This window comes from Ischnura elegans, chromosome 8 (genome assembly GCF_921293095.1).
Source record: "Ischnura elegans chromosome 8, ioIscEleg1.1, whole genome shotgun sequence".
In the NCBI taxonomy this organism is placed as follows: Eukaryota; Metazoa; Arthropoda; class Insecta; order Odonata; family Coenagrionidae; genus Ischnura; species Ischnura elegans.
Window position 1 is genome coordinate 46362046 of NC_060253.1, and position 27853 is coordinate 46389898.

At 39.2% G+C, this 27853-nt stretch overlaps 1 protein-coding gene across 1 annotated transcript; it reads right to left on the bottom strand.

Moving 5' to 3' along the window:
• Positions 1 to 27528, bottom strand: LOC124163399 (SNF-related serine/threonine-protein kinase-like). Its single transcript, XM_046540283.1, has 10 exons — positions 27331 to 27528; positions 18656 to 19009; positions 18406 to 18585; positions 17211 to 17433; positions 13876 to 14017; positions 13129 to 13338; positions 10143 to 10370; positions 9095 to 9233; positions 3626 to 4403; positions 1 to 3580 (listed from the first exon to the last, which is right to left on the bottom strand). The coding sequence occupies exons 2-10, from the start codon at positions 18983 to 18985 to the stop codon at positions 2730 to 2732; spliced, it is 3081 nt and encodes a 1026-aa protein (XP_046396239.1). The 5' UTR covers positions 18986 to 19009; positions 27331 to 27528; the 3' UTR covers positions 1 to 2729.
• Positions 27529 to 27853: the final 325 nt, after the last annotated feature.

A 27853-nucleotide genomic window follows, 5' to 3' on the forward strand; every position in this document is an offset into this window, starting at 1 on the left:
GACTTTTTAAAAACATTTCATTCAAACATTATTATGTACACAAAGCAATTTTACAAACTATCAAGACCAGCTTGGAAGAAGATTAACATCTTACATGGGGATGAAACAACATGCACGCAAAGAACAGAGGGAGTCCGTCTGAACAAAGTAATTCATCATTCAATGCTATGAGTCACTACCTCACTTTTATGATACAAATGGAAGAAAATCATTTGTTGAGTCCAGCCAAACAATTTGCAATACACCGAAAAAATAATAGAGTTAAAATGAGGTATGAATTCGAATATTAAAAAGCCATTTGGATCTCTTCCCTAACTTTACCCATTATTAGTGTTTGAAAGAAGATAAGGTGCCGCTGCCATGAATTTGGCTGCAACCAGACCGCAATCCCAGCACGGCCACAACGTTCAGCTGTGCATAGCACATACACATCAAGACCCCAATGACTTCACAATCACTCAAATGTGTTAACAAAACATTAAACAAACATATATTACCATGGTTGATAGCTATTACATTAACATAGAACATACCTTATGATGACTTAATTCCATTCAAAACATCATGCACAGCTTCAAAGAAGTGACTATAAACTTTGACATGCATTTATAAATATTGATTGTAGTGAACCTGCACTTTCATAATGACTGATGATTTAATGGATTCTCATCCTCTCCAATCATCAGTTCATGTAACAGATGACAGAGCACCAGGTAATGAAAACAACAACATATAACAAACATGTATTTTAAGAAACCAAAATCTCACAGTACCACTAAACACTTAAAAACGCTAATTGACACCTGATATTAAATGCCTAAAACGTCAATGATACCAGTCGTAATACATGCCCCCTATCGCAAAGGACACAAAAACATTGGTCTGCGAGCATTGAAGAGTGCTCTATGTGCACAAAACAAACATGATCTCAATCATGAATAGCTACAGACATTGCCACTGATTAAAATTCTAACAGAGATGTGTACAATATAAGAAGTTCTAGAGTTGAAATGGAAAGTAATCGGCCACATAATATTGTTTGCCACATTCTCAACTGCATACAAGGAAAGGAAAGAGCAATTGAAAAAAAAATCACGACATTGACATTGAAATAAATATTCACTTCAAAACTTTGGTTCTTCCTAATGCCTGTTAGCGCATATTAATATTGCCATGATATTTGAAGGAGTCTCAGTTATTGCAGTTGAACTACTGACTAGGTCTTTACAATTAAGAGCAGATTATTTACATGGAAAAAACCTTGAGTACCAAAATCATTAAGCATACAATTTGTACCAAAATTTTCAAAAGCCACAGCAATACAATAAAAATGACTTAAGAACATAACATTCAAAGTCTGGAGCCTTTCACAAACCTCATCAACTGTCTCAAGACAGAAAATAAATATTATATTATAACAAGAAAATGGTTATTGTTATGTTCCTAATTTAACAATGACAAGAATCATATGATTAATTATAACTGCACTACTCACACACAACAACAACAAATTAATTTTTACTTTTTTCAGGGGAAATTAAAATTCTTATTTTCCTTTACACAATATTCAACGTGTTACAAAACAATAAATAGGATATATATTATCTATTTACACATACATTGCAACAGAATATCTACATTATTTTGATCAGAAATCATCATTTATCAATAGCCATCTTTTTAACTTTGTTCATTGGATATTTTAATACTTATTTCACCTTTACACAATTGTAACTTATTTGAAATGCCTACCCCAAGGTGTTAGCAAATAATTATGTTACTCTACAAAAAGCCTTTCCTTAGCTTTTTAAGTACCCTAATCAATGATGTATTTGCCTAACTATACATGAGTATGATTGTGTAGATCCAAGCATTATGACTTGTGCACAAAGTACATATGTATTATGAGCATGAGGAAATTGTGTACAATGGAAGACCATGAAAAACACAGGGACTAATAATGGAACATAATTATAAACTTTTACCATGTTAGGTTACATGGAGGTCAATACTGTGTTTATTGAGGTGAGGTTTGACAGGGAAGGTTGAGATATTAACTTCAGGGTACCTCCAGTGGGGTCAATGTATTCATGAGGCAGTGAAGAAGAACATACTCTTGGGGGTAAGGGAATATTGTCAGAAAAAATATTGATAGCAAGGTGTAACTTTCAGCCTTGAAAAGCTTCAAAATCCATTCCAATTATGGGATTACGAATTTCTATTATGGGATTAGAAAAACACCTCTGGATACTTGCATAAGCATTATAAATTGCCAAGCTATGAAATGTCTGTACACATAGCACTCACAATTGAGGCAGAAATTTCTAGCTCTGGGTATAAAAGTATGACGCATGAATTTCCACAGAGGACATAGCAATATGCATATCTAGTGCTGAATTTAAAACACAACATGTGATCAAAGTTACATTGTCTACACATTAGCAATGATACATCTTACTTCTGCATCATCCAAATTTTCAGTTTCAACCACTTCACACTGAATGCATAGTGGCTCACCATTATAAATAATAGCAGTAGTAATAGCAAATTGCTTGCTTTAGTAAACCAACACACTTGGTAGGATGATTTACATGCCTTGCATTGACGTCATTTCTCCTTCGAGTAATTGTCTGCCGCAGCGTTCAACGTATGACCTTGCATCCTGGGACATATAGCTAACGTTTTGGAGAGGAGCCTGCCTTGTTTAGAGCCCCCCCTTTGCAGCATTGTCAGCAGAGGCTGCAACACTCAGATGCGTCCAGACCGTGGCATGCACATGGCAGTGCAATGGCGTGCCCCCTCACCACGGCGCTCTTCCCCTTGCTATTCACATTGCCATTCACGTTGCGGTTGATGTCTGGTAGAGCATCCAATGATGATGAACTCTTCTTTGCCTTGGCCAGCACCCCACCACCCAGCACGCGACACTGTTTCTCAGTGTTACCAACAATATTTGCTTGAGAGGGTGCAGAGCGTACCCTATCCCGGATTGACCCACAAGACTGCGCTTTGTACAATCGTCCACGGAGCAGACCAGGCAGCCAGAGTTTGCGGTGGAGGCGAAAGTACCTCGCCAGTCTAGCCTTGCCCCCATACTCCATGCATGCGCTGCGCACACGCCTGTTCTCCTTCCCACCCTCCTCATCTTGCGCTGACACTTTCTTTGCTGTGACCATACCATCGCCAGCAACGGCACGGTCTTGCATGGACGGAACCATTGCCTTGTCACTCCCATCAACCGCAGCACACTCTCCCGCCTGCAGGGCCACTGGCTCCTTTACATTGACCGCCACCCCAGTGCCCTGGGAACGCCTCCACCCACCAAACAGCTTCACTCCACTGCGGGCTCGAGGCACCTCAGCATGGCTACGCCCTTGTTCCGTCAGCACCCTGGGCATTGGAGGGGGTGTCACTGACCCCTCTTGAACCTCTGTGATCCGATTCAGAGACTGGCTCTCTCGCAGCCTTGTCTCCCCAGCACCCCCTCCGGCCGACCGCCTGCGGAAGGAGTGCGCAGAGCCCCCACGCGACGATGACTGCGGCGGTGGTTGCCCACCCCTCCCTCCACCACCACCTCCCCCTTGTCCCCCACCTCCTCCCTTGCCCCCACCCTCTCCACCACCACCTCCACCATTCCCACCACCACCCCTGCCTCCCCCACCACCTCCGCCCCCTGGGTCCTGCGAGTCACTGGAGTCATCGTGCGAGTCTCTCTTGGGCAGTGACTTCAATTTGTGAGCCCTCTTCTTGCGTGACTCACTGTCCTCGTCACTTGCATCTGATGAGCTGCAGCTGGCCGTTCGTGCCTTGTGCATCTTCTGCCGCCGCTCAAAGCCCCTGTTCTCTCCTCCAGGGTCCTCTGTGGCCACTCCACCGCTGCTGCTGCTGCCCAGCTTGGTTGATGTCCTCGAGTGATGGTAACTTCTCTGGACAGGGGGTGGGGGTGGACGGTGGCCCTGAGCAGCAGGCTCTGACCCCTCCTCAAAGATCTCGTTGAGTGTCAGCTGTGGAGAGCTACACACAGCATGCAGGGGACGTGTCGGGGACGGCAGCGAGCGGTAGCCGAGGCGTGGAGGTGCGGCAACCACGGCCCTCGGTGGAATGGCCACCGTTGATGACTCGGTAAGCACAGTTGTGGTGCCTTGGGCAGCAGCCAGGGGCGAGAGCATCCTAGGTCGTACCAGGGGCCTCTTCACGGGCTCAGCCAGGGAGGGGGCAGGAGGTGGAGGGGTGGCAAGTCGCTCCTGTACAGCCACGTTCAGCCTCCCTTCAGAGCGACTGCCCCTGCGGTTGAGGGAGCCCCCTCCACCCCCAGAATGCGAGCCGTCGTCTCGCCCAGGGCTGCTAATCTCATCTTCATCCTCTTCCTCCTGCACAATGCTGCACTTGCGTGCACGGTAGCTCTGTATGGAATGAGAGACAAGAAAGGTGGAGAGAGCATGCAAACAGGTCCACATACCAATTAATACTCTCCTTTTGTTCACTCAATTCAAATTTAATTCACAGGTTTTTGTTTGTGCAATCTAAAGTTTACTGTTCGAGATTTCTGGAATGTAAACTAATTTGTGGGAAATTAATGTGTTTGAATGTCAATGTTTCTTAGGAGGCTGGATAACAAACAGACAATGGCACAAACAAAATGCAAGGGATAATCCAAGAGAGTTGAACAGAGGCAATAGATAAATTAAATGCTATGAATAGCAGTGTACATACAGTAAACTCTCGATTATATGAAGCAGGATTTTACGAAGTTTTCGATTATACGAAGTGATGTTGCGGTCCCGGCGAAAAGCCTATGGTAAATACATGGCGCTATTCGATTATACGAAATGTTTTGAATTTACGAACCTCAGATCGGCCCCCAGGAGCGAAAGGCATTCGTTTATACGAACTATGGCAAAATATTTGTCAACAAAACTAGTTACGCCGGCGTAAGTACCAAAAAAAATCAGCGCTTCCAACTGTGGTTCATCAAAAGTGTGAAATCGTAAATGATATTGCAACTTTGGAGAGAAAGTGTTCGACTAAAACCTCACGGTGGGAATTTAGGGGAAGTAGCAGTTCAGTAAAAATATCGCGACTGACGTAATGCCCCTATTTACGTGCCTATTCGTAAACATCGCATCGACAATACTCTGTAGTTTAACATGTCAGGAAGGTCGCGTGGGGCATTTCTTACACTCCTCATTAACCCTTTGCACTGCTGTGAACGTACCTAGTACGTTCGCAAGGCAGGCTGCTGTGAACGTACTTCGAAGACTACTTGACTACTTTTCGCCGAAGCACTTCGAAGTGTCCCTGATCCAGGACCCTTTTCTCGGCGAGCTCACCCTCGCTGGCCCCTCTCTTCGACCCTCCGAGCGGGGGGCCTTTCTCCCCAAAAGTGACCGCTCTGACTGCATTTTGAAAATCTATCAATCAATGCCAGCATCAAAAAATAATTGTTTTCATCGCACCCCTGCCAATCAGGCAATCAAGTACGTACCTGAACCATGTTTCTGCAATGAGAAATAACGATTTTGTTAACTTTGCGAAAATGGCCAAGTTAAAATTGTCATTTTTCATCGCAGAAACACGATTCAAAGACGTACTTTATTTCCTCCACTACAATCACAAATTGCTGGAAATCGGCCGGATTCCCTTTGATAGTGCATCATGAGCATGTTCTTGAGGTTGGTAATTGATACAACTAGCCTACTAGTAATTCTACTGCTGTAATATCACGTCTATGGTTGATTCGTTACGTTATACCTTCAGGAAGCTGCAGCGGATAAAATTTCGGAGGAGATTAGAGGCTTAAAAGATTATTTTGAAAAATTCTTGGAAAAAGCAGGAAGAGCACAGCGCACAAAATCAAACGATTATATTGCCCTTGACGATGATCTCCGGGCTTGCGACAATGGGACGCCGGTACCTGCGTCGGAAGAAGCAGCGGCCGGGACTAGTCAAAATAGCAGTGACGACAAAGATGAGAGTGAGGAAGTAATTTCAGCAAGTAAAAAAGAAGTACACGCTGCCCTCCAAACATTAAGATATTTTCATCTAGCTAACGAGTTAGGTCCCCAATTTAATTCCCATTTATGCAAGTGAGAAACCATGGTGGAAGCGGCGATGGAGAAGGGCAAAAAGAAAAAATAAAGAGATTTTTTAGTAATATATTTTCGTGTATATAATAGCCTTCCTGAATAAACAACTTAAATATCTTAAGTATTGGGCTCTATTTACCACCAACTTATTTTTCAGGCTACTCGTAATGAAGACGCACTTCTAACTCTAACCATGAACTTTCTTCTCACGCATCTCCCCGTTCTCCCATGCCGAGAGATCTTTCTTTCCAAAGTCTTTGTTTACTTCCTCCCGCGGCCTTCTGCTGGTCTTGCTGACACCCACCTTACGCATCCCAAACCCCTCCTTCCCCAGCATTTCCCATTCACTCCCTCCCTAAGGTGATGGAGGTCGAGTGCGTTGCAAAAAAATACGGCCCCCAAACGTAGATTGAGGAAGAGCTGAAGGCCATTTCCCCACCCTTCTTTCTCCTACCCCCTTCACCCTTCCTTTGTGCTGACCACACTTCTTTCCTCAGGCAATCCCTATCCCACTCTTATTCACCCCGCCCACTGGGAAAGTTCCCCGATTGTGGAGAAGGGCATGGTTCATCTTTACCTGCAACGGGGTAAGTTATTAACCAGAGAGAGGCTGAAGAAGTATCTTCCACTATCGGGGAAATGGTGCCGCCCTTATAATTGTCTCTCTTCTTCTCTGCTGGATTTTCAATTGAAATTATTTTCTTTGCTCTTTCCACACTATATTTGTTTACGATTATGGCGCGACTATTTTTTGGTGCTAAAGCTAAGAAAATCTTTTCTCTATGTCAATGATCCTTTGCATAACTTTCAATACGGCGGAGAAAGGAACACGAAAACTAAATGAGGTGATGGTACAGGTTTTTGCGTGTCATTTTTGGGAATTCACGCAAGTGAACCAATACTTCACACACGTTGAGAAATGATGAAACATCTCTTGTAGGAAACCAATGAATGCGGATAATAACGTTTCTCCCTTTATTTCTCCGATAATGCAAGATATCTCTCTTGTCGTTTTCCGGTTGGAACCTTGCTCCTGTCGGCATAAAAGAAGAGAGAAATATTATATGAACATAGCACTTCACACCCGGTATGAATAATATGGTCCTGATGAAGAATAATAAAGTCTTTCGTAGCAACGTCTGCAAAGATGAAGGAGCACAGTATTCGGACGGAGAACTCAAACAGAATTTACTTCAAATATTCGCCAGAACGTATCCTACGCAATTTATGATCGTAACTAAATCTCAATGAAAATAACTAATTGAAAAGATAGCACATCCAGCTGAAAATACGGAGTAACTCGAAATATTAACTTACGAAGAGTATTTTGGAAGCAGGTTAGCGGAAGGCCCTCTGTTTCCTTTTTTTTCTCGTCACTGAGCGATAGAGGGTGAAATAAATGGCGGTTAGGCCGGCTGCCGCTAAAATTCCGTGGGTGCTGGAAACAAATATCTGTCTTACGCGTACTTAATAGTTGTTATTCGCTCCTAACCACAAATTTATAGCATTAAATTCTAATAATAAATGTTGCAATTCATTATTTGATTACGGTTTCTAAACTGGTCGGGAATTTCTTAAGCGATTGTTGATGTTGAAGTAAGAACAAGAAATGGGAATTTTATGGTGGTATGATTATTTAACGATCTTTCACAGCATTAATCTATAACAAAAAGCCTTTTCTATGAATTATACCGAGAATAACCACCGAAAACATTTAAATGAGACCACTACAGACAAAAAACGGCGGAAGAAACAAAAGAGAGCATTTTTTCGTGACTTATGAAAAAGGTTTGAAATTACGAAACTCGATTTTACGAAGTGCCAATTTTCCGGTCCCAATGACTTCGTAAAATCAAGAGTTGACTGTAATTTGAACAAAAATGCACTTTTATAATCATTATATTTTTATTCTAAACTTGAGGTTCTAAGTGCAAACTGAACATCCACACAAGAAAAAGGAATATCTCATAGAAGGTTAAGTTACTCTTACTTTGTAAAATGAAATTTACTTAGAATTGCATATTCACTTAAATTTTTTAGATGTATAAGACCTTGTAAGCTGTAAAGCTGATATTTTCAACTCAAACTGCTTCTACAAAGCACATTTTCCATTTCCTTCTGATACATTTCTTGTGTTATGTCACACTGTTTGCACAATGAAGCAAAGCTGTATGTGTTTGGTGCATTACAAAATGTGCGATGTCAACAAAAAAATTGAATATGTGATACTAATTGGTGAGAGTACTTAAAATGATATCAATTTCATTGGAAGTGAATTCATTAATACTTACAACAATATAAAGAAGACAATCTGGGCATGAGGGATATTCACGTTACACCTAGGAGTACGATTGTAAATCAAAGAGCAACCACAGTAGATAAAGCAGGAGAATTACCCTAAATAATCATGAAAGCAAATAGAAATCCCATTTCAAAAGCCAGTGTTTGCAGTACTTGCTAATTGGAATGCAAAAGTAATCACAATAATTCTTTGAAAACTTAACCATGTTGACACAGTCCCCTGATGTAAACAAAAGCCACCATATTTGTCTCATTAGATGTCTCTCTGGTACCTCAACCCACTTCATCCAACCAGCATCTCATGTTTTCCCTCCTGGCATACTTTTTACAGTCAAATGATCTTTTTGCTGGTTTGACTATAAGTATAACACTGCCTTAAGTCCTGTCAAAGATTACCTGTGTTTAGATTTTTCCATTTTAACAGGTTTCTAAATTGTCATAAAGCTGCAGGGCAAAACATTCCCAGGAAAATCCATGATTAACCAAGGGTTCAAACCGTCAAGGTGTTGGTGAATACACAAAATAAATAACTCTGGTATGGCAGCATACCAAATAGCAGCAATTGTAATAATAAATTATATTGCTTTGAGATGAATAACTGGATTTTCAGACTAGATTAAGAGGGATTCCTAAGTCTTAACGCATGTGGTATTCTATTTTGAAAGTGAATTCACCCTTGCGACAAGGCAACAAACATTGACACTCACTTGGGGGACTTCAAGAGGAGTTCGAGGGACACTGAGCAGTGTTTGTCCCACCTTCAATGCTGATTTCTCTTCCTTCTTCTCTTCAATAATAGAACTCTCCTCCATTAACTCTCTCATGCCTTCTCGCCCCAATGCTTTCCTGGAAAGACATAGTAAAAAATAAAACATAAAATCAGTATGAGTCAACTCACAATTGGAAATGATCACAGGTCATTCATCAATGGAACTAAACAGGATGACAAAAGAGATACGGGATTGGATTGAGCCCTGACAAATTGAGAGAAAATGAAAGGCACCAGAATGCTCTATTATGATGAAGGAAGCAAAGCGAACTAGACACAAAAGCTTCCTTTAATGACCACTGGTGTGCGGCACATTACCCAATCCTGTGTGACTGACTGATGGATACTCCACCACCTCTTGAATGGCTGAAATTGAGCACTGACATGGCCAATAGAAAAGATGACCCACAGGAAATAGCAGCCTCCTCCCCCGCAAACAAATATCAGACACCACTCGTCGTAGATATTGTCAAGAGAGAGCATGGAAAGGCAACCACCACGGCAGAGGGGTTGTCCATAGGGAGATAAAGCCAATAGCATTCAAACAATCCATTGCTTCACAGCACAAAATTATACTTGAAGCTTCGATCGATGCTTAGGAATTTAGTCTATCAGGACCTCTCCAACTATCACATGCAATGACTTACAATGATGCCCAAAATGGTAAAAAAAAAGCCATGAACCTTAGATTAGGGAACAAGGACTCATCACCACAACCACAGAAGTCAAGGATACAGCTAAGTAAAACAAAGGGATGGGATGTAATCAGCAAAATACTAAGCAAAGAGAAATACATGAAGTTATGGATATTTTGTAAAATTCCCCGATATAATTGAGTTAGCTTAAAATATTATTAAAATAGTCCAGATTATTTTTAGAGGTAAATCTAACATTACATTCTGAACTCTGAATTACACACAATGGGCATATAGCATCAAGGTTTATTTTGAGGGATGACATTGAAAGGCACTGTGGACACAACTCACGCTGACTGAGGCACAATGAGGGCAGGTGCTGGAGCTGTGAAGCGAGGAGGCGTGGGTCTAGGAGTGCCTTGCGGAGCATAGCCAGCTGATACAGGCCTCGGCGTGGCATGGGCTACGGCCCTCTTGGGCCCAAGTCTCTGCTGCTCTTGGCGGTGTGCACGCAGCTTCCTTTCAGCTAGCAGGAAGTATGTGGCTGTCACGTGGTTGTACTCATTCTTGTCCAAGGCCCTACATACAAGCGGTAACAAACATTGTGAGAGATGAGGCAAGATGTAGTTGGCAACTCATCTTACCTTGCAGTACAAAGTCAGGAATTTCAGATTCACTAGTCTCTCATCACTAAAATCATGATACAGTGAGTCCTCGTTCTATGTCACCCCGTTTTATGTCATTTTGCGATAACGTCACGAAAATTTTGAGACCGTCATTCGTTTATCGCACCTTCGCTTCGCGATAACGTCAAGGCTTTGAAATTTCGCTCCAGAAAAAAACGCGAAGCGGCGGGCGTTGTAGGTTGTTCGTTGTTCGTTTTGCGGGCGGTAATACAGTAAGTCTAAACGAAGTGTAAACGGTGTGTTTATTGTTAATTGCGATTACGGTTTTAGCAAATTTTCTGCAAAATGAATTATTAGGTAGGTGCGCAAGGTTTTACCATGGTTCCCACTCAAAATAAAATATAAAATTCACGGCTTTTTCCAGGTTTTCACGGTCTAGATGTCATCAAATTCACGGTTTTTAGACACTATTTTAGGCAGAGATATTGATCGCGTAACGATCATCGGCCGCACGTTAACTAATAATTTAACAAACGCGACAGATGCTGTGAATGCAAAAGCAACAATGAAAGTGCTTTCTCTCCTGACGTCACCTTTAGTTAGCAAAATTCAGCTCCCGCTAAAGATTGTGAACGGGAACATGGAGGGATCAGGGTGCCAGGGAAATTAAGAATTGCCTGAGTTTTCGCCAGGGTTAATGAACGATTTGGTTACCAGTCTTCCGCTTTTGGTACAGGCTTAAGGTCAATGTGTTATCATGGCACACGGACCCCGTAATTGCTTTAGAATATTCGTGTGCAGATAAATGAGTGGACAGTGTCTGCACATGAATAACCTTGAAACATGACCGACATTTAACTTTTGCTCTTTCAATCGTAGTTCTAAATTCAAGTTTGAGAGATTTTTAAGGTTCCACGACGAAATTCACGGCTATTTCCAGGTTTTTTCACGGTATACCAAATTCACGGCTTATTCACGGTTTTAAGGTTTTCACGGTTGAGTGGGAACCCTGTTTTACTTGACATAATGGTTTTCAGGAACCTAAAAAGTGATTCAAGGATTTTTTTCTGTGTAGAAACCTGACTTTTTGTCGTCACTTTTTTTGCCGTGTTCACAATAATTTTGGTTCCCGTAACTGCGACGATGTTTCAACGATGATGATGCCCAGGCAACGCTCGCCTGGGTGTCCACCATAGCAAGGCCGAAAAGCAAATGCGGGAAGATACAAAAATGGAGAAGGATTTACGTCAGTGCTGCTATTGTCGTCGATGAAGACAGGAACTCGTATTTATGCCATAGCTTGACATTACCATCGTAAAAAATGCCCCAGATATGATACGCTATAATTTTTTTGCGTAGGAATTGTGAGGTCTAGGAGCCGATATTCACTTTTTACATTGTTTCTTATGGGATATTATGCTTCGATTAACGTCATTTCGTTTATCGTCACATTTTTCAGGAACGGTAAGTGACGTTAAATGAGGACTCACTGTATGGTTATTATTTTGTCAAGTTTCCAATATAGTCACTTCTAGACTTGCCATTGTATAATCAAAATGAAGGGTCGAGTGTAAGTAATTTTTTGTATGGCTTTATAGGAAAGCCTTTATTTTCAATGGGTAAACAGGGTTCAAACAAGCTTTCCTATCATTTACTTCACCATACAGTGGAACCTCGTTAAAGCGAGTACGGGCTATAGCGACACCCCCGCTATTACGAGAGACAGCCGATGCACCGTCAATTGACCCTATAATAAGCGTGTTAAAAAATTCGTTTTTACGAGACCCTTTCGGTGTTGGCTCTCGCCATAGCGAGGGTTTCACCGCCGGAAGACTTTCATCAAGACTCCTTAACCTCTGTAATTGCTAGCGATCTGTTAAAAATGAAGTTAATGGAGTGCTCAGTCTCAAATTTATGTGGTAAACTGTCGTTCGATAAATATAATGATTGACGAAACAATGCTTTGCATGATTTTTATTCAGTGAGGCGCTTATAAATTGTTTGAATAGTTAGTCGTTATTTGAGTAAGGAAATTTAGTGATGCAAAAAAACATCGCCTTTCGTCTGGATTTATGCTTACGTTTATCAGATAGATGTTTATCTGTCGCCGCACCACTCCTGTTCCTGTATATCTGTTCGCAACAGGTATATTGGCTATTATTTGCTCCACCTCCGGTAAAGCGACAATTCGCTATAGCGAGTGTTTATTAGTGCACCGTGGGGTGTCGTTATATCGAGGTTGCACTGTATTTCTTTTTGGCATCAGTTCTGCTTCGGACCTCAAGAACCAGTGGAACCGCGAATCAAAGAACAGAGCCTATCATCCCAAATTTATACTTAACCGCTGACTTAATGGACATTAAGTGAATATCTCACAAAATAAGTATTGCATATGAAGAGCTTTCGTTAAAAACATATAAAACTGAAAACAGATAAACAGCTTCAGAGATAATTTCCTTTATATTTAAAACTAAACATCTGCCATCTACATTTATTTTAGCTTCCACTTAGAGATGGTAATCATAGTTTTTGACATGCTAAACAACCAGCAACACTACGATGAAAAAGAAAATTGAAACCCCAATATATACTGTTAACTATAAGTTGGCCAGCTACCTAATGAGTAGAGAGACGACCTGGGAAGACATTTGAATGGGCACACATCACATACAGAAGAAGACTCATTTGGAGCCACACGGGACAGCACTCACTCAAGAATCTCCTCTTTAGCAGCAATCTTTCCATTGACCATCTTCTGGATGATGAGGGCATGGTCCTCCTCAGAGACATGCTCCCGCGAGACAAGTGGCAGGAAGTCACTGCTGCCCCCACTCCCACCCTCGCACAGCCACGGGTCTGACGCTATCTCCTCCAGAGTGGCCCGACGTTCTGGCTCCCGAATCAACATCCTCTGTATCAGCCTGCAAAAACCAATACTGCTTTCTCACATCCATATAAAAAGACCCAAAAAATTTTTTTATCAAAATCTGTGACCAAATAACGGTCAAAAATTTGTTGAATTGAGGAGAGGTGGTTTAAATGTATTGATGATATTTTAAGTTAATCAACCTGGCCATCCCATAAATAGGATCTCTTTACAACTTTTCTAAATTCATTTCATAATCATAAATGCCACTCGAGAATGTGCATCTAATTCTATAAACTTTTTAAATTAAAATATCTCCGTTTTGAATGGATCTCAAGAGTTTTAGAGTTTAGACAATTTAGAAGAGAATTCATAAATTTGACATTTAAGGAACCTTTCACTTCCTCCAAACACCATGCTTCTAAACTAGCTGCATTCAGCTCCATGATCTATACGCCAGTTGATATAATAACTAAAACAAATAAATAAAACACAAGAGTAACCAAATTCCACAGCCTGGGAGACATATGCTGGTCTGCATGGCATCCACCACTCTTGATCAGCATTCACGAAGGTGGAGTGAAACCCTTACCTCTTGCAGGCCAGCGGCACATGATTGGGTACGGTGAACTTGCAGTCCATGATCATGGTTAGTGTTTCACTGTCATTGGCCTCCTGAAACGGTGCAGTGCCGCAAACCAGCATGTATAAGATCACCCCCAACGACCACACATCTGTAATGCAAAGCAGGACACAATCAGTACTATGCATACATGGGAAGAAAATAGAGGTAGCAGTGCAACTAGTCTTATCATACCACACCAACCCCACCAGTAATATAACCAGCAACAAGGTGGATATTAAATTTCTGTAAATCCCATTGTTGAAATGTACTGAAAATTACACCCATTGAAAAAGTTATCCCTGGGCTTGCACAAACCACTTAAGTTCAACCACACACCAAATCTATTTCCCAGCATAATGATCACCATATGTGGGAAGAGGAAAGGGTGAAACGTAATACATATGAGAGTAAAAATCTGTAGCATAGCAGAGAGGAGGGTAAGTTTCCAAATAAAATGAAAATTTCACAATTTCTTACAATTTAAAGAGATCTAATTGGCATGGTACTTCCTTTGACCATATAGGCATACTTATCAATAAAAAGAAATGGATAAAGCATCAGTACATCTAAGCAAGTACTTGTTGAAGAAGGTGAGGCATACAACAACAGACTTTGAACAGAGGACTTGAGGAGTAATTTAAATAACAGGTTGAAGCACCTGCATCTTCCAATCAGCAATAGTGACTAGCTTCTTAAAGAAATGGGCTTTTAAAGAGGTTGACTCACAACTGCTTAGGCCAAATTTTCAAATGGAGCTCAGGAACAGTGTTCTCAACATAGGCACTTGCCTGCTGAGTGAATGTTTTTGCATCCATATTATTATCTATTCTTGTTAAGACATAAGTTTCACAAGGAACACATTGAAAATTTGAAGAAATAATGTTAACTCATAGTTCATTTTTAAGCTTGCTGATGGAGTTAATGCCATAATCTTTACAGAAATGTGTTTTAGAGGAAGATATGAGATCAGCCTTATTATTAATGATGGATATCTGAACAAGCACTTCTGTTATGGCACTTCTTAACCTGCAAGAGGATAAAAATGTAGCAAATGTGGAAAACACTCTTGGTATTTGCAAAATTGTAAACACAACGGTTTAGACACAATGAGCAAAAGAAGCCCAGGCTGGAAGAAGTCCTTTCTTACAGCCTGGGCTTCTACATGAGCCGAGTAAGGCAAGCAGTCAGAATTAAAAAAATTGAGACTTCAAGGAAAAATGTTATTTCTTAAAAACAAGTTTCTAGGGCGCCCTCTTTCCACAAAACTGAAGCTTCGTCATCACGTGATAATTTAAACACAACCCTAACTGGCCACCAGATATCATAGCCATTTACCATGCATAAGTTAAAATGAAGTTGGATGAATGTAAAATGATTTTGTATCACAGTAGCCACACTAGATGGCAGTTAACTGGGATCAAATGAAATCTAAGAATATGCACTTTTGCTTACTGTGGTGTAACACTAAGATTTGCAATTCAATGCAATATGCATTAAACAAAACCTGCCCATGCCTCCAATAAGGAGAGGTAATAGAACAGCATGATAAAAATATTCAGACAGGAACAAAGAGGAGCTACTGTGGTGTCTTTGCAGATGGATATTGAGCATCTTCCTCTGATAACACAAGTCACATCAACTTAAAGATACAGGTCTTCCGGGCTCGACTCTACACTCCACTTTGGTCCATTTCTTTGGATAACAGTTTTGCCAGGATTGCTGTCAGCTTCTTCAGGTCACCGATTTGCTGATGAATACTTTTCTGCCGCCTAATATACCATATTATCGGTTCAGGTAGCACATGACAGGCTGTCAGTGTATGCCTTTTTCTACAACACTCATTACCATGTGTTGACAAGAGAAAAGCCATCTTCTGTTGAAATTATGCTCATTCTTGGTTATCTCTCTATGGCCTCATGTATTACTTGAGAAAAACATCAAGCTCTTCGGCTTGATAGGCCTCTTCGAAAATGGTGTTGTGCGTGGGGCCCATTCATACTTGCTCTGCTATGGCAGAGAGCTTCCATTGTCTGTTCTTTGTACCCCTTTGATGCTCCTTCATGAGCCATTTCAGGAATCTGGAGATCAGCCCAATGCTTACTTCCACTACTGCATTTTACCAAGTAAACTTCACTCTTTGACTGCAAGGGTGTTTGGTCTCTTACACGTACCAGTAGGTCTGGTCTTAGACACAGGCTAGACCCTTGCCACTACGTTGTTTTAACTGAGAATGAGTGAAATCTTCCCTGCGGTGGTCCAAGAGACATTAGAGATCAATGCAAGAGTAAGCTTTTGTTTTCTCCTCCTCGTTTTGAATTCCGATCTTTAAACAGGCCATTTCTTTTTTCCTTTCTGCCCTTAGGATGCCATCTCAGTGGTAGCTGTTTGGCTGCTAACACACTACCTTTGATAAAGATTCATTGAACAAAGAAAAACAGCATGCGATGACGATAATGGAGAGGAACCCTGCTCGGTAAGCCCAACTACAACACACTCTTGAGTGTATTGCCAAGGTTTAGAGAGGAATGGAGATAATGGCCTCACTCCACCCCAATGTAAATGGAACACAAGGCAGTTTTTTGCACTCCACTCCAACAGTGGTAGACAAGTCAAACCATTTGGCCAAAAAATCTCCTAGAGTGCCCCCCCTTTTAAATGGTTCAACTTGTGTTCAATTGCCTCAACTAAAACTCCATTCTGAGGTTCTCTTCCCACGAATGGGCTCCTACTGGAGGCAACCCATCGTTCCGAGGCCTTAACCACTTATTTTATGCCATACGTAAAGGTGATTCACAATTTATCTTCACCCCTGCTCCTTGCTTCTTGCACAGGAAGAAACACTCCATTTAAAGGAAGAAACATTCCATCTAAATCACCTCAATCTAAAGGGAGGTAATATGTATATAATAAGAGCATACTGTCAAGTAGTAGCCAACTTTGAAAATGACAGGCTCAGCAAATATTTCAATACACTTCAATTGGCACTTTTAAAATCTTCTCTTGAATGATGTAAACCCAGAGAAGCTTCTTGTAGACCAAATATGATAACTGCTGTAAAAAAGAGGTAAATGAATGGGCCTCAAAATTTGTCGTAAATTATTGTTATGTATTTATTGTGGCATCAAAAGGTGATCTTAGATTTATATTTTGGACTTATTTATAGCATCACCTTCCAGATTGATCAATGAAATCCAACATTTCCAATACTACACATACAATACGTCTGAGAAGTCTACAACAATTTTCAACTCACAAGATTAGAAAAGATTAACGGAAAGTAGGAGGGCATCATCAATACGTACCCACAGCTGGAGCATCATATGAGTCACCCAGGAGGATCTCCGGGGCCGAATAGGCAAGGGACCCACAAGACGTCTCCAGCTTCTGCCCTGGACAAAAGCGGTTGCTGAAGCCAAAATCTGTCAGCTTGACAACACCCAGCTTCTCAAAGAATACAACATTCTCCGGCTTGAGATCACGATGCACAACATGAAGCTTGTGGCAGTACGATATAGCTCGCACAATCTGAAAACAAAGAATATAAAATGAATGCCCAGCAGATAGGCAGATAGGGCTTGGCTGCTGTCCACAGAGTCCTTGGTTCAAATCCTAGGTGAATCCTATCCGGACACTCCCAAAATAAGTTGAAAATATGCCAGGGAAAGAAACTCTGAATGTGTGAAATTCAACTACCTATGGGACCTGAATATCAACAATTTGCAAATTCAACAATTTGAATGTTTTTTATGCATCGCGAGACATATTTCTTCTAACTTCTAATCCATTTGGTGAGTTAGGACACATTTTATACATAATTCTGGGAATACACGCCAAAAGGAGTGAAAATTCAAATGCAATATCATCACAAAGGATAAAACATGAAGAAATGAATAAATGTTGAAACAGAAATTACAGGGAAAGTTAACTGCAAAATAAATTATGTTAGCAAAAACCAAGTACATAATTACTATGGTAATTAATAATTATTACTAAAAGACTATTACTTCATTAGAAATACAGTGACATATTTTTCTATGTTTGTCTTTCTCCAACTTAAGCTGCAGTTTTACCATAATATTTAAGCCATATGTATCAGACATTTGAATTTTTGTCACTCTTGCAAGCCATCCTGGTCTATAGATCCATCCCGGTCAGTTTATAGATTATTTGCACTTAATAATTTCCTTCAATTAGCATTCATAAAAATGTTTTTAGAGATTGATGCAGAAGCTTATGCAAAAGATAGCATCAGGATGCAATTCAATCTGGAGCCTGACCCAAGAGTAAAAAAAAAAACCTGACCTGAAACTAAAAAATCTCTACCATCAAAACATAGAGAAGAATCCTAAGCTCACCCTCCTCGAGAACCTTGACGTCCACTAGACTAGAGGCAGAAGCAATCATACATAGAGAAAACTCATCCTGCCTATCTTCAACACAGACTATGTCACCACGACACTATGGAATTTTAATAAATCTAAAGGAAATAAAACGCACCTGTCTGAAGTGCTCCCTTGCAACATGGTCGGGCAGCCCACCATCATGGCGCATGATGAGGTCATACAAATCACCTCCGTCTGCAAGCTCCAGGACTAGATACAGCTTGGTCTGTGTGTCAATAACTTCATACAGCCTGACTACATTTGGATGCTGGACTAACTTCATGCACCGAACCTCCTGCAGAAAGGAGTGAAAAGATAGTTATCATTCATAATAACAGTTTTGTTCCCTTCCCTCCATTACATACCTGAAAAAGGTGTGCCCGAGAAACATCATCCAACTTGGCCTTGTCGATCACCTTCACTGCCACTTTCTCGCCTGTGAACACATGCCTAGCCAACTTAACGACGGCAAAGTGTCCCCGGCCCAATGTCTCTTCCAGGTCATAGAGGCCTGCAATCTTGCCATCGTAGGCCCCCGCCACTAAGGAGCCAGGGGACATGACCCCTACTTGCTGCCCAGGTGACTGATGGTGCTGTCGCTGGCGGCCAGTCGGGGGGGCAGGGCCAAACCGGCCAGCAGTGGCCCCACTGTTACCCGAGGCCCCCAGGCCCATGGGCCCCCTCCGGGGATGCATCACCCCCGACTCCTTTCACTGCCACTGCAATGACACGACATCAGTTTTCAAACACAACACATGCTAAACAATCCAGAATAACAGTCTACATCCATGTACGAGGTATGTCCGCAAAGTTCCGTTTTGAAATAAAAAAAAGAACAAGTACACATACTTCAAAGAAATTTATTGCACAAAACTCTTACACTCTTACACGATTTTTTGATGTAGTTCACATGATTTTCCAGGCGTTTGTCATACTATGACACAAGTTTTTGTACACCCCCATCGTAGACTGTTGCCGCCAGTGTAGTCTTCCATGAGGTAGCATGTTCTCTCAGCTCTTCAATGCTGTTGCACCGCAGACTTCTACTGATAGACTTTTCGGTGCCAAGTGAACCAATCACTAAAAATGTTTATTGCGAGACAATTAAGAAACTGAGCCGCGCAATACAGAAACAGTGCCGAGAAATGCTCACGAAAGGCGTGGTTTTCATTCACGACAATGCCTGCCGCACACTGCGAATGTGACAAAAAGACTCCAACAGAGCCTTTGACTGGATTTTTTTTTACCATCCTCCATACAGCCCCAGCCTTGCTCCAAGAGATTTTCACTTTTTTCTTCATCTGAAGTCTTTTTTTGGCAGTCAGCAGTACAGTAAGAGCTGAGAGAACATGTTAACTCATGGAAAACTACACTGGCGGCAACAGTCTAGGAAGGGGTAGTACACGCTATGACAAACCCCTGGAAAATTGTAGGATCCATGTCGAAAAATCGTGTAAGAGTGGTAGAGTTTTGTGCAATAAATTTCTTTGAAGTATCTGTACTTGTTCTTTTTTTTATTTCAAAATGGAACTTACTTTCTGAATGCACCTCATATTATTTCCAAGCAAATTATAGACAGCATTAGCGAATCAAGTAGACATATTTCATGTCTATAAATTACTCGGATAGATTAACTGTAGTTAATGATAAAAAATACCATCACCATCCTTGAAAAGGATTTCATAAACCGTAAACATCTGAATAGTCTCCTCCCACTTTTTTATTTATTTCAAACCTCATAAATATATATATAATAATATGTATATTTTTTCATATGATTGAAATGTTAAAATAATATCATCATAAATTATAAGTAAATGCATGGTAAATTAATAACACTGATGCTCACGAAATCTTTTTTCCTTGTAACAGCTTCACTCATTCATCAAGGTGCCATTAAGCAACATCACACCAAGATCTGAATGCCATTATCAGTGTTATTAATTTACCATGCATTTACTTATAATTTATGATGTTATTATTTTAACGTTTCCATCATATGAAAATAGATAGTCAGAAAACTGAGCTTGACCGCAGCAATGATGATAAGCCAATTTCAGGGCCAGTTTGATGGCATGTGAGGGTACGATAGGGTTGCTGACTTCACCCAATTTAGAGTCGCAACCTAAGGGTTACCACACTCTCAGCAGAGCTATTATAATAAAAATGAATATGTTAGTTGCATTTCAGTCACAAATGAACCCTTGACAGCCTGCAGCACTTGGCTTAAGTCTAAAGACTTGTAATTGAAATGAGGCATTTAATGAAATAGTCTTCATATGATATCTTTAGCCTAAATATAATAATTGCCGGCCTCGGTGGCCGCAGGGTAACGTCCTCGCCTGCCAAACAAGAGGTCGCGGGTTCGAGTCCCGCCTGGGTAGATTTCCCCTGTCCAGGGCATGGTTGTTCGTGTATGTTTAGTTGTTAAATTTGTAGAATACCCCGATGTAAAATGGCCTATATGAGCTGTATTTGGTGGTTTAAGAATAATATTTAAGAATATGTATTCATAATAGGAGATTTTCCAAGAGTGGGGATAATAATCTTAACCTTCCATCTTTTAATTAAAATAGTATTCTAACACTACTGCCAAATTTTTTAAGGCTCATTATTTTCTCCAAAGTCGGAAGAAAATTTTGAATAACCACCAAGAACAAAAACCCACAGCTATTGGCCAAAGACATCAATCACATCACTTGTTTGATCCAGAAGCTCTGCCAGTGGTTTCAGCATGCACGTTACATGAGTTATTCTAAAAATGTGAGTACAAGGGAGGGAGGTCATTACCCTCGTTATTTTGATCCATGTAAATGAGTAACCTAAAGTGCCCTTGAGAAGTTTCAGGATGCACTTTTAAGGACCTATTTCCCTAACAAGGAAAACATGATTGAGGAAATTTTACATTTCTCTTAAGATTGAAAATGCAAGGTTATTGGTTGAAGTCTTTGTGATGTCAATAGGGTGGTTTGCTATCATTTTTTTATTGCCTAAATCGAAAGATTATTACTCCTGTAGTACGTATTTCATGCTTTTAGATTTTTAAATGACGACATCTATTTTTCGCGATCAAATGAAAAGTGAAAATTTTCAAGCGCGCGAAAATGCGACGGGTAAGTATGAATACCAGGAAAACTCCCGTGTGATGTCGTTCTGGTTCCTACTGCCGCAAGTGACGTGACCTTGAGGCGAGGCTCTGAGCACTGATACGACGCAGGATGCTAGCAGGTAGCAGAGTACCATGCTAGCTGGTAGCACATTGGCTTAAATAAGGATTATTAATACCTTATCAAACGAGGAAAACTTTCCGACCTTAGCCAGTTTTAATAGGTGATTATTAAGACATGTTTCCCTGAGCTCTGTGCCTCATGCATGCATTGGTAACCTCAAACGATGTAAAACTCCTATCTACTCGTATAGAAACTAGGTCCCTCTGACGTCACATGGAGTGGCATCGCATGGGCGCCAATCTTCAATGTTATGTTAAATTATATATGTAATTTTTACTATAAGCAAAATTATTATTTAGGTGAAATAAATGAGTGAGCCAACCTGAATATTTTAGTTGAAAATTAGCTGATACATATTAATAATGTCTTGATTTTTACGTTTGCTCAAGCTAAATAGCTAAATGTGATGAGATTTTGTTTAATTAAATTTTGATTATAATATTGCCATAAATTACTCGAAAATTTTTTTTGATTCTTTTCTACATGCGATCCACTTGAGGTTCAAACCCTCTCCTCCTACCCCTTCCCTTCCCACCATTCCTCCCCTCCTATCCAAGCCCCCTATGCCTCCAGTCATCCTTACATTCCCCTCTTGTCTCCTTCTCAAAGAAAACGGAGAAACAGTTGTAATTCAAAACTACATGTGCAAATTTTTATTTTATTTGAGCCTTCAATTTTGTGGTCTCTGTTGGCATTTATTCATATTTATCACCTATGGTACCCTTCCAAAGTTAATTAAAACATAACAGATACATCTAAATATCTACTATAAAAACCAAACCAATCAATATATTCTATGTTAAAAATGACTTAATAGCTTACTTTGATGTAATAAAAATAAAATTAATAGTCTAATAAAGCGGCTAAACAAAAACAGACATTTTGCCACTGAAACTTCTTCATTACATAATGATTTTAACAAGTGTACTGTGGAGCAAAATCTCCCATCCCGTATTCAGACAGCAGTGTACCCACTGGAGGGTCATAGATAGGAATTCTGCCCTGGGTTGGCACTGCACGTGGGGGCCTTCCACCAGTGGGAGCTGGTAAAGGGGACTTCCAGGGACAGGCATGGCGGATTCTTGAGCTTTCGCAACCTGGAGCAGTGAGTAAGACCACCACATGGGTGGCACCAATCCCATTTTCTTCAACATAAGATGTCAAACTCTATTATGAAGTGAAATCTGGGAGTGTGGTCATGCAATACAGATAATTTACATGTTACACTAAAAATGCCATTAAACAGAATTCTCTGATCATAAAAGGTGGCTAAGTTCCAGATGGTCTGCCATTTTGGGTGGCACCAAGTAGGGTTGATTGATTTAAATCACTCTGATTTAAATCATGATTTAAATCACGATTTAAATCACTTGATTTTTATTTTAAAAAATCAGGTGATTTAAATCATAATGTGATCTAAATGATTGATTTTTAAAGAGTCAAGAAAAGGAAGCTGTAAGTGCATAATTTCGATTTTTATTTCTTAATTAATACAATGAATCGACAGTTATCAGCACAATGGTGGCTCTTAAATAGAAATGATACTGTAGGAATGCACGTAACATGAAAATTTAATAAAATGGCTTTGGTTAGAATACTAGTGTATCCGTTGAAAAAAATTGTTTTCTGATTTAACTTCTAAGCGAAGGCACCGTACAAAGTTGCAATAACAGAATTTTTCTAAACTTCATATGCTTTAGAACCGCATAATATATGTAGTGCATTTGATACTTCCAATGACAATTTTATATTATGCTGGTTTAATTTTAAATTTGATACCATTGGCATTTCCATAGTTCTCTCCCCTGATTGACTAAATGTTGAATGGAGTTTAGAGTATGTTGCCTCTTATTGTTTCTGCAAACGATCATTCTCCAATATGCGGCCCAAATAGTTAGTTTTGCAAATAACTGAATTTTTGATGAATGGAGAATCATAAAAATCTCATTTAAATCAATAAAATCCGATTTAAATAAAAAAAATCAACAAAAATGATTTTTTTGAAAAAAATCATGATTTTTATCAACCCTGGCACCAAGACGACCAGTGGATCATACTCTCCTTCCATTTGCACCACATACTTTACCACATAGAGTATAGATACACCAAGTCTCTAACTTCTCATTTTGCTTAATATTGATAGCAACTAAATGAAGATAAGCAGTAAATAAGTCGTTGAACCCGGAGAAAGTGATTGTGATTCACTAGTTGGTCATGCCACAACGAATGTGTGAATCTCACCAATAAAAGCTTACATCTCATTTTTCTAATTATAAAATCAGGGCCATAAAAGGTATCAGAGATTGCATGACATTTTCAAAAACCATTTGGAAGTTTAACAAAAATATCGAAAAGATTTATTTGCATAACCTGCAAGAGCCTTAAAAATATTTTAAAGACAAGTAGCCTAATATAAGAATAATTTATATTAATTACTTAATAACAAAACATTGTGTATTTGCTGATAAAATCAAATAAAATACCACTGGTTTTCTTATGGTTCTACAGCTCATTGTAAAAAATATGAAAAACTTTCAAAGTTTTGCATTCATAAAACATTTGCCTCAACATAAAAATCATGCCACATTTGACAGTTATAGCAAATGGGGAAGAGCCTTGCAGAGGAGTGGAGTTCTGTTAGGAGACTGGAAGCTACGCAAGTTTGCTAAGGACATGTACTGCAACCATATCCAATCCCCATGTGATCCTTTGTTTGGGGTAAGCAGTCCATGCAAGTCCAATATAGTTTTTTGGGAGATTGCTTCACCCTCAAATCTTACTTTTTTCCAGGTTTTTTTTACAGCTAATGTGTATTTAATAACTAATTAAATGTAACTAGTACCTTTGGATATAATTTATCAGTATATTGATGCCTATTATGAAAAAGCAATCATTTTTTATTCATTTTTTTAGTATTTAAAAGTTCTGGTCCAATTGTCACTTCACCATATTTAATTATTTCAACAATTTTAATTTAATCATACAACATTGTATTAGTTAGTTATGCCAAGATTTGTTGTTATGGGTCCCATTCTCAAACATTACCTTTAAAGAACTTAATATTTTGGAATATCTGTGTTTTTTAAATTACACATCTGCATATTTCAATAAAATGCCTAATCGTTAATGGTAGGTTGGTATTAATGATAAACAAGAGTTAGGATTATTTTTTTTTAACAATGAAGCCAACAATATCCCTTATTTATATTTTTCCCACAATACTAAGTACTTATGGGAACACTGTTTGGCTGTATGCCTGTAAATGTTTACTTATTAGGACCTACAGAAGTTATGTTGCATATTCTCCAAAAACCATTTCAAATTCTGTAAAATGATACTCCTCCCAGACCTGTAGCTCAATTACGTCAGCTCCTACAGCAATTATAACAAATCTGTTTGCACTTTTTTGACAATTTTTTTGCAAATTTTACTCAGCCATATTTTGGAAACAGCTGGAGAGAAAAATTTCATACTTTTCTTAGTCTCAACACTCACTGTGAGTGTACCAGATTTTTGTAAAATCTAAAATTGTGAGGTTAATTGGGTGTGTTGATTTGACATGGAATGACATTAAACTTAGTCTCTTGACTTAACACAATATATTCAGTTAACCTACAACTTAAATAATATTTTACGCCTCAATGAATCTTGCTGGAATCATGGAAATTATTTTATCTGAGTAATAAGGATGACTATTTCCGATAAATAAAAATTTTAAATTTTGATATCATTGATTTTCAATGAACTGGTCTACACAATAACAAATTTGATCACATTAGGAGAGGAATCAACAGTTTTATTCAAAAGTAACTCACGGATATATTGAAATTAATAGATTTTTAAATAAAATCTCGACTTTGTATGACTACAGTTTAAATCTTATTCTACTATTATGGTTTCAGTCAACATGATCATCCAAGTTATCCATGTGGATTTTCAAGAATAATTTACAGCTTCGCTGTCACATTAATTTAACCAAAATTACTTTGTCAAAAACACATTTAGGAACATTCACTAGCAGCATTAAAAATATAAAATAGCAGGCAATTAGCCTACAGGTCATTAGGCAATAATCTGGTACAATTAGTACATCCACAGACTAGCATTGTAATCGAAATGTATGTATTTCTAGTTGAGGAATAGAAACATTAATGGGGAGGAAAGTGAAATGTTTAATTTTTTAAATTTATTTTTTTAACTTTAGCTTACTTCTTCTGATTCTCAGCAATCATTAAATATCCTTATCTTTTTACCGTCTATTTGGCAGGTGCATGAGACATTGTTCTCTCAAATGTATTAGGTTGCTCCTCGTGTTTGGATTCACTCTCCAGCAAGCATTAATCAAAAAATGTAGTACCAATTTTTTTTTGTTAATACTTGCCACCACAAAAAAGAACCAATCAATTGTAACACGCTTAACAATTTTAGGGAAGAGGGAACAACAGCGCTGCTAATCCTAATCCGCTGAAGGGTCCCATTACGTGGCATGTGATTTTCAGAAAAGCAATTAGAAATCGTTCCAACTGAATCTTCCACGAATTATTGTGTTCGTTCATAAATTACTGAAAATGTAATTAAAATACAACTAATTTACTCCCACAAAGATTTCTCCATTAAACAACGCATGCATATCAATTGAAAAATACCAATTCTGCCTCTCACGGTGTTTTTCATTTAACAAAATGTAATTCGCGTTGCCTACAACTCCCTAAATGTTTATCTGGATCGGCCAATAACTCACCATGTTGACCCCACTTATCATCCTCTAGAAGTACTCATATATCCCTTGCAGCTCAAGAAGGAATATTCGCCCTATCACCTTTTCCATAGTTTATAACAAAACAACCAATAACACACATGAAATGGAAGCATGGGAGTATACCAAGTCCTAGGCCAGACTGGCAACATGATAAGCACAAAACAAGACTTTAAATTAAAGGAGCATCTAGACGAAATAGTAAAATATTCATTTTTCTCGGTCTTCATTTATGTACGTGTTGAGCCGTTGTGGTAGAGCATACCTTCAAAAGAATACACAGCAGTACTGAATCAAACTCCCGCATAAAATAACAAATGATTCTGAGTGACTTCACCTGTCCGTTGTATCCGTCCCAGGAGTCGTGCCCTTCATCATATGATAGAGTCGAGAGTATTGGCCTACAATATCATTAAATCATGTTTTCCTGGGAGAGTCTTCAGAAATGTGGCCTCAAACATCACATACACTAACCGATTAATAACACAACACAAACTTAGGAATTGAGTGACAAAGTAATACACCCAAAGAAAACACTGGCAATGAGTTACGTAGTGAAACGCTTGGTCATAATAGGTACCCACGAGAAGATGGGACATTTATTCAATAACTGATAATCACCAAACAATAACTAACAGTAATTTGGTCAGGACTACTTTTGTCGCGGCACACCTACAGAAACCAAAATTTATCACTTGTGACATTTAAACAATACTTTCAAACACCACAGACTTTAAACTATCCCCCTTAAATGATTTTAAAATGAGCAATATTCATTCACGCAATAAAATAAAAGGAATTAAGTTAAATCTACTCCATTGTAATGACAACAACACATTCACGGTACCCACAAAATAGCGGATTTAATAAGAAGCAATCACGGAAATGCAAAACAGAAAGAAACTTAACATGAAAACCAACAATAATTAAAACTTAAAATCTTAAAAACTTCCAAAAATCATCCATAATGCTCAATAAACAAGTCAAATAAATTAAGAATTTAATTAAATAACTGAAACGTGGGAGCCATATTAATAGGTGATCTGAGTCTTACCTTACAATATTTATATCCAGACTAGGCAGGAAATAACCCACAAAAATAATGCACCCACACACATCAGTAGCACAAAAACTTATATCACTTCCATTTTGAGATATTTCGCGACGTTAACATTACAAAATGTAAATAACAAACCACCACAAAAAGTAGACTGAGACCAATTGCGCTTCCGCACCGTGCATTTGTCAGTCAACGGTCGTATATACGGGACTTCAGTTCAACATTCTTCTCGTTTGCATGCATTGGAAGCTGCGGAAGGGGTTACATAGAGGCGCTAATTTTCATCAGGCTCACGTGTTCGGGTAAAAATTAATGATAAGCTTGAAAATTAAGATAATATTTTAATACCAAAGTCGTTCAATAGCTATTTTTTGCAAGTAGATCATTAATGAGCAAGAATCGAGTTTTCTGATCCATTTTCGAAAGTGAAAGGAGTTCGAGGCCGTGATATTGGTGATATGAATTTGTTATGTAGGTGTCAGAGAGCCGAAGAAGTTGTGTGGCTCCGGATGCAATC

What these genes read in the sequence shown, in the direction of transcription:
- LOC124163399 (XM_046540283.1), bottom strand. Translation starts at nt 18,985, where the DNA reads ATGCATCCCCGGAGGGGGCCCATGGGCCTGGGGGCCTCGGGTAACAGT. An exon ending in ATATGATGCTCCAGCTGTGG is followed by an intron (nt 14,018 to 17,210) that starts GTACGTATTGAT and finishes TTTGCATTACAG; the next exon opens with ATGTGTGGTCGTTGGGGGTG. An exon ending in TGGTGGTGGGAATGGTGGAG is followed by an intron (nt 3,581 to 3,625) that starts GTGGTGGTGGAG and finishes GTGGGGGACAAG; the next exon opens with GGGGAGGTGGTGGTGGAGGG.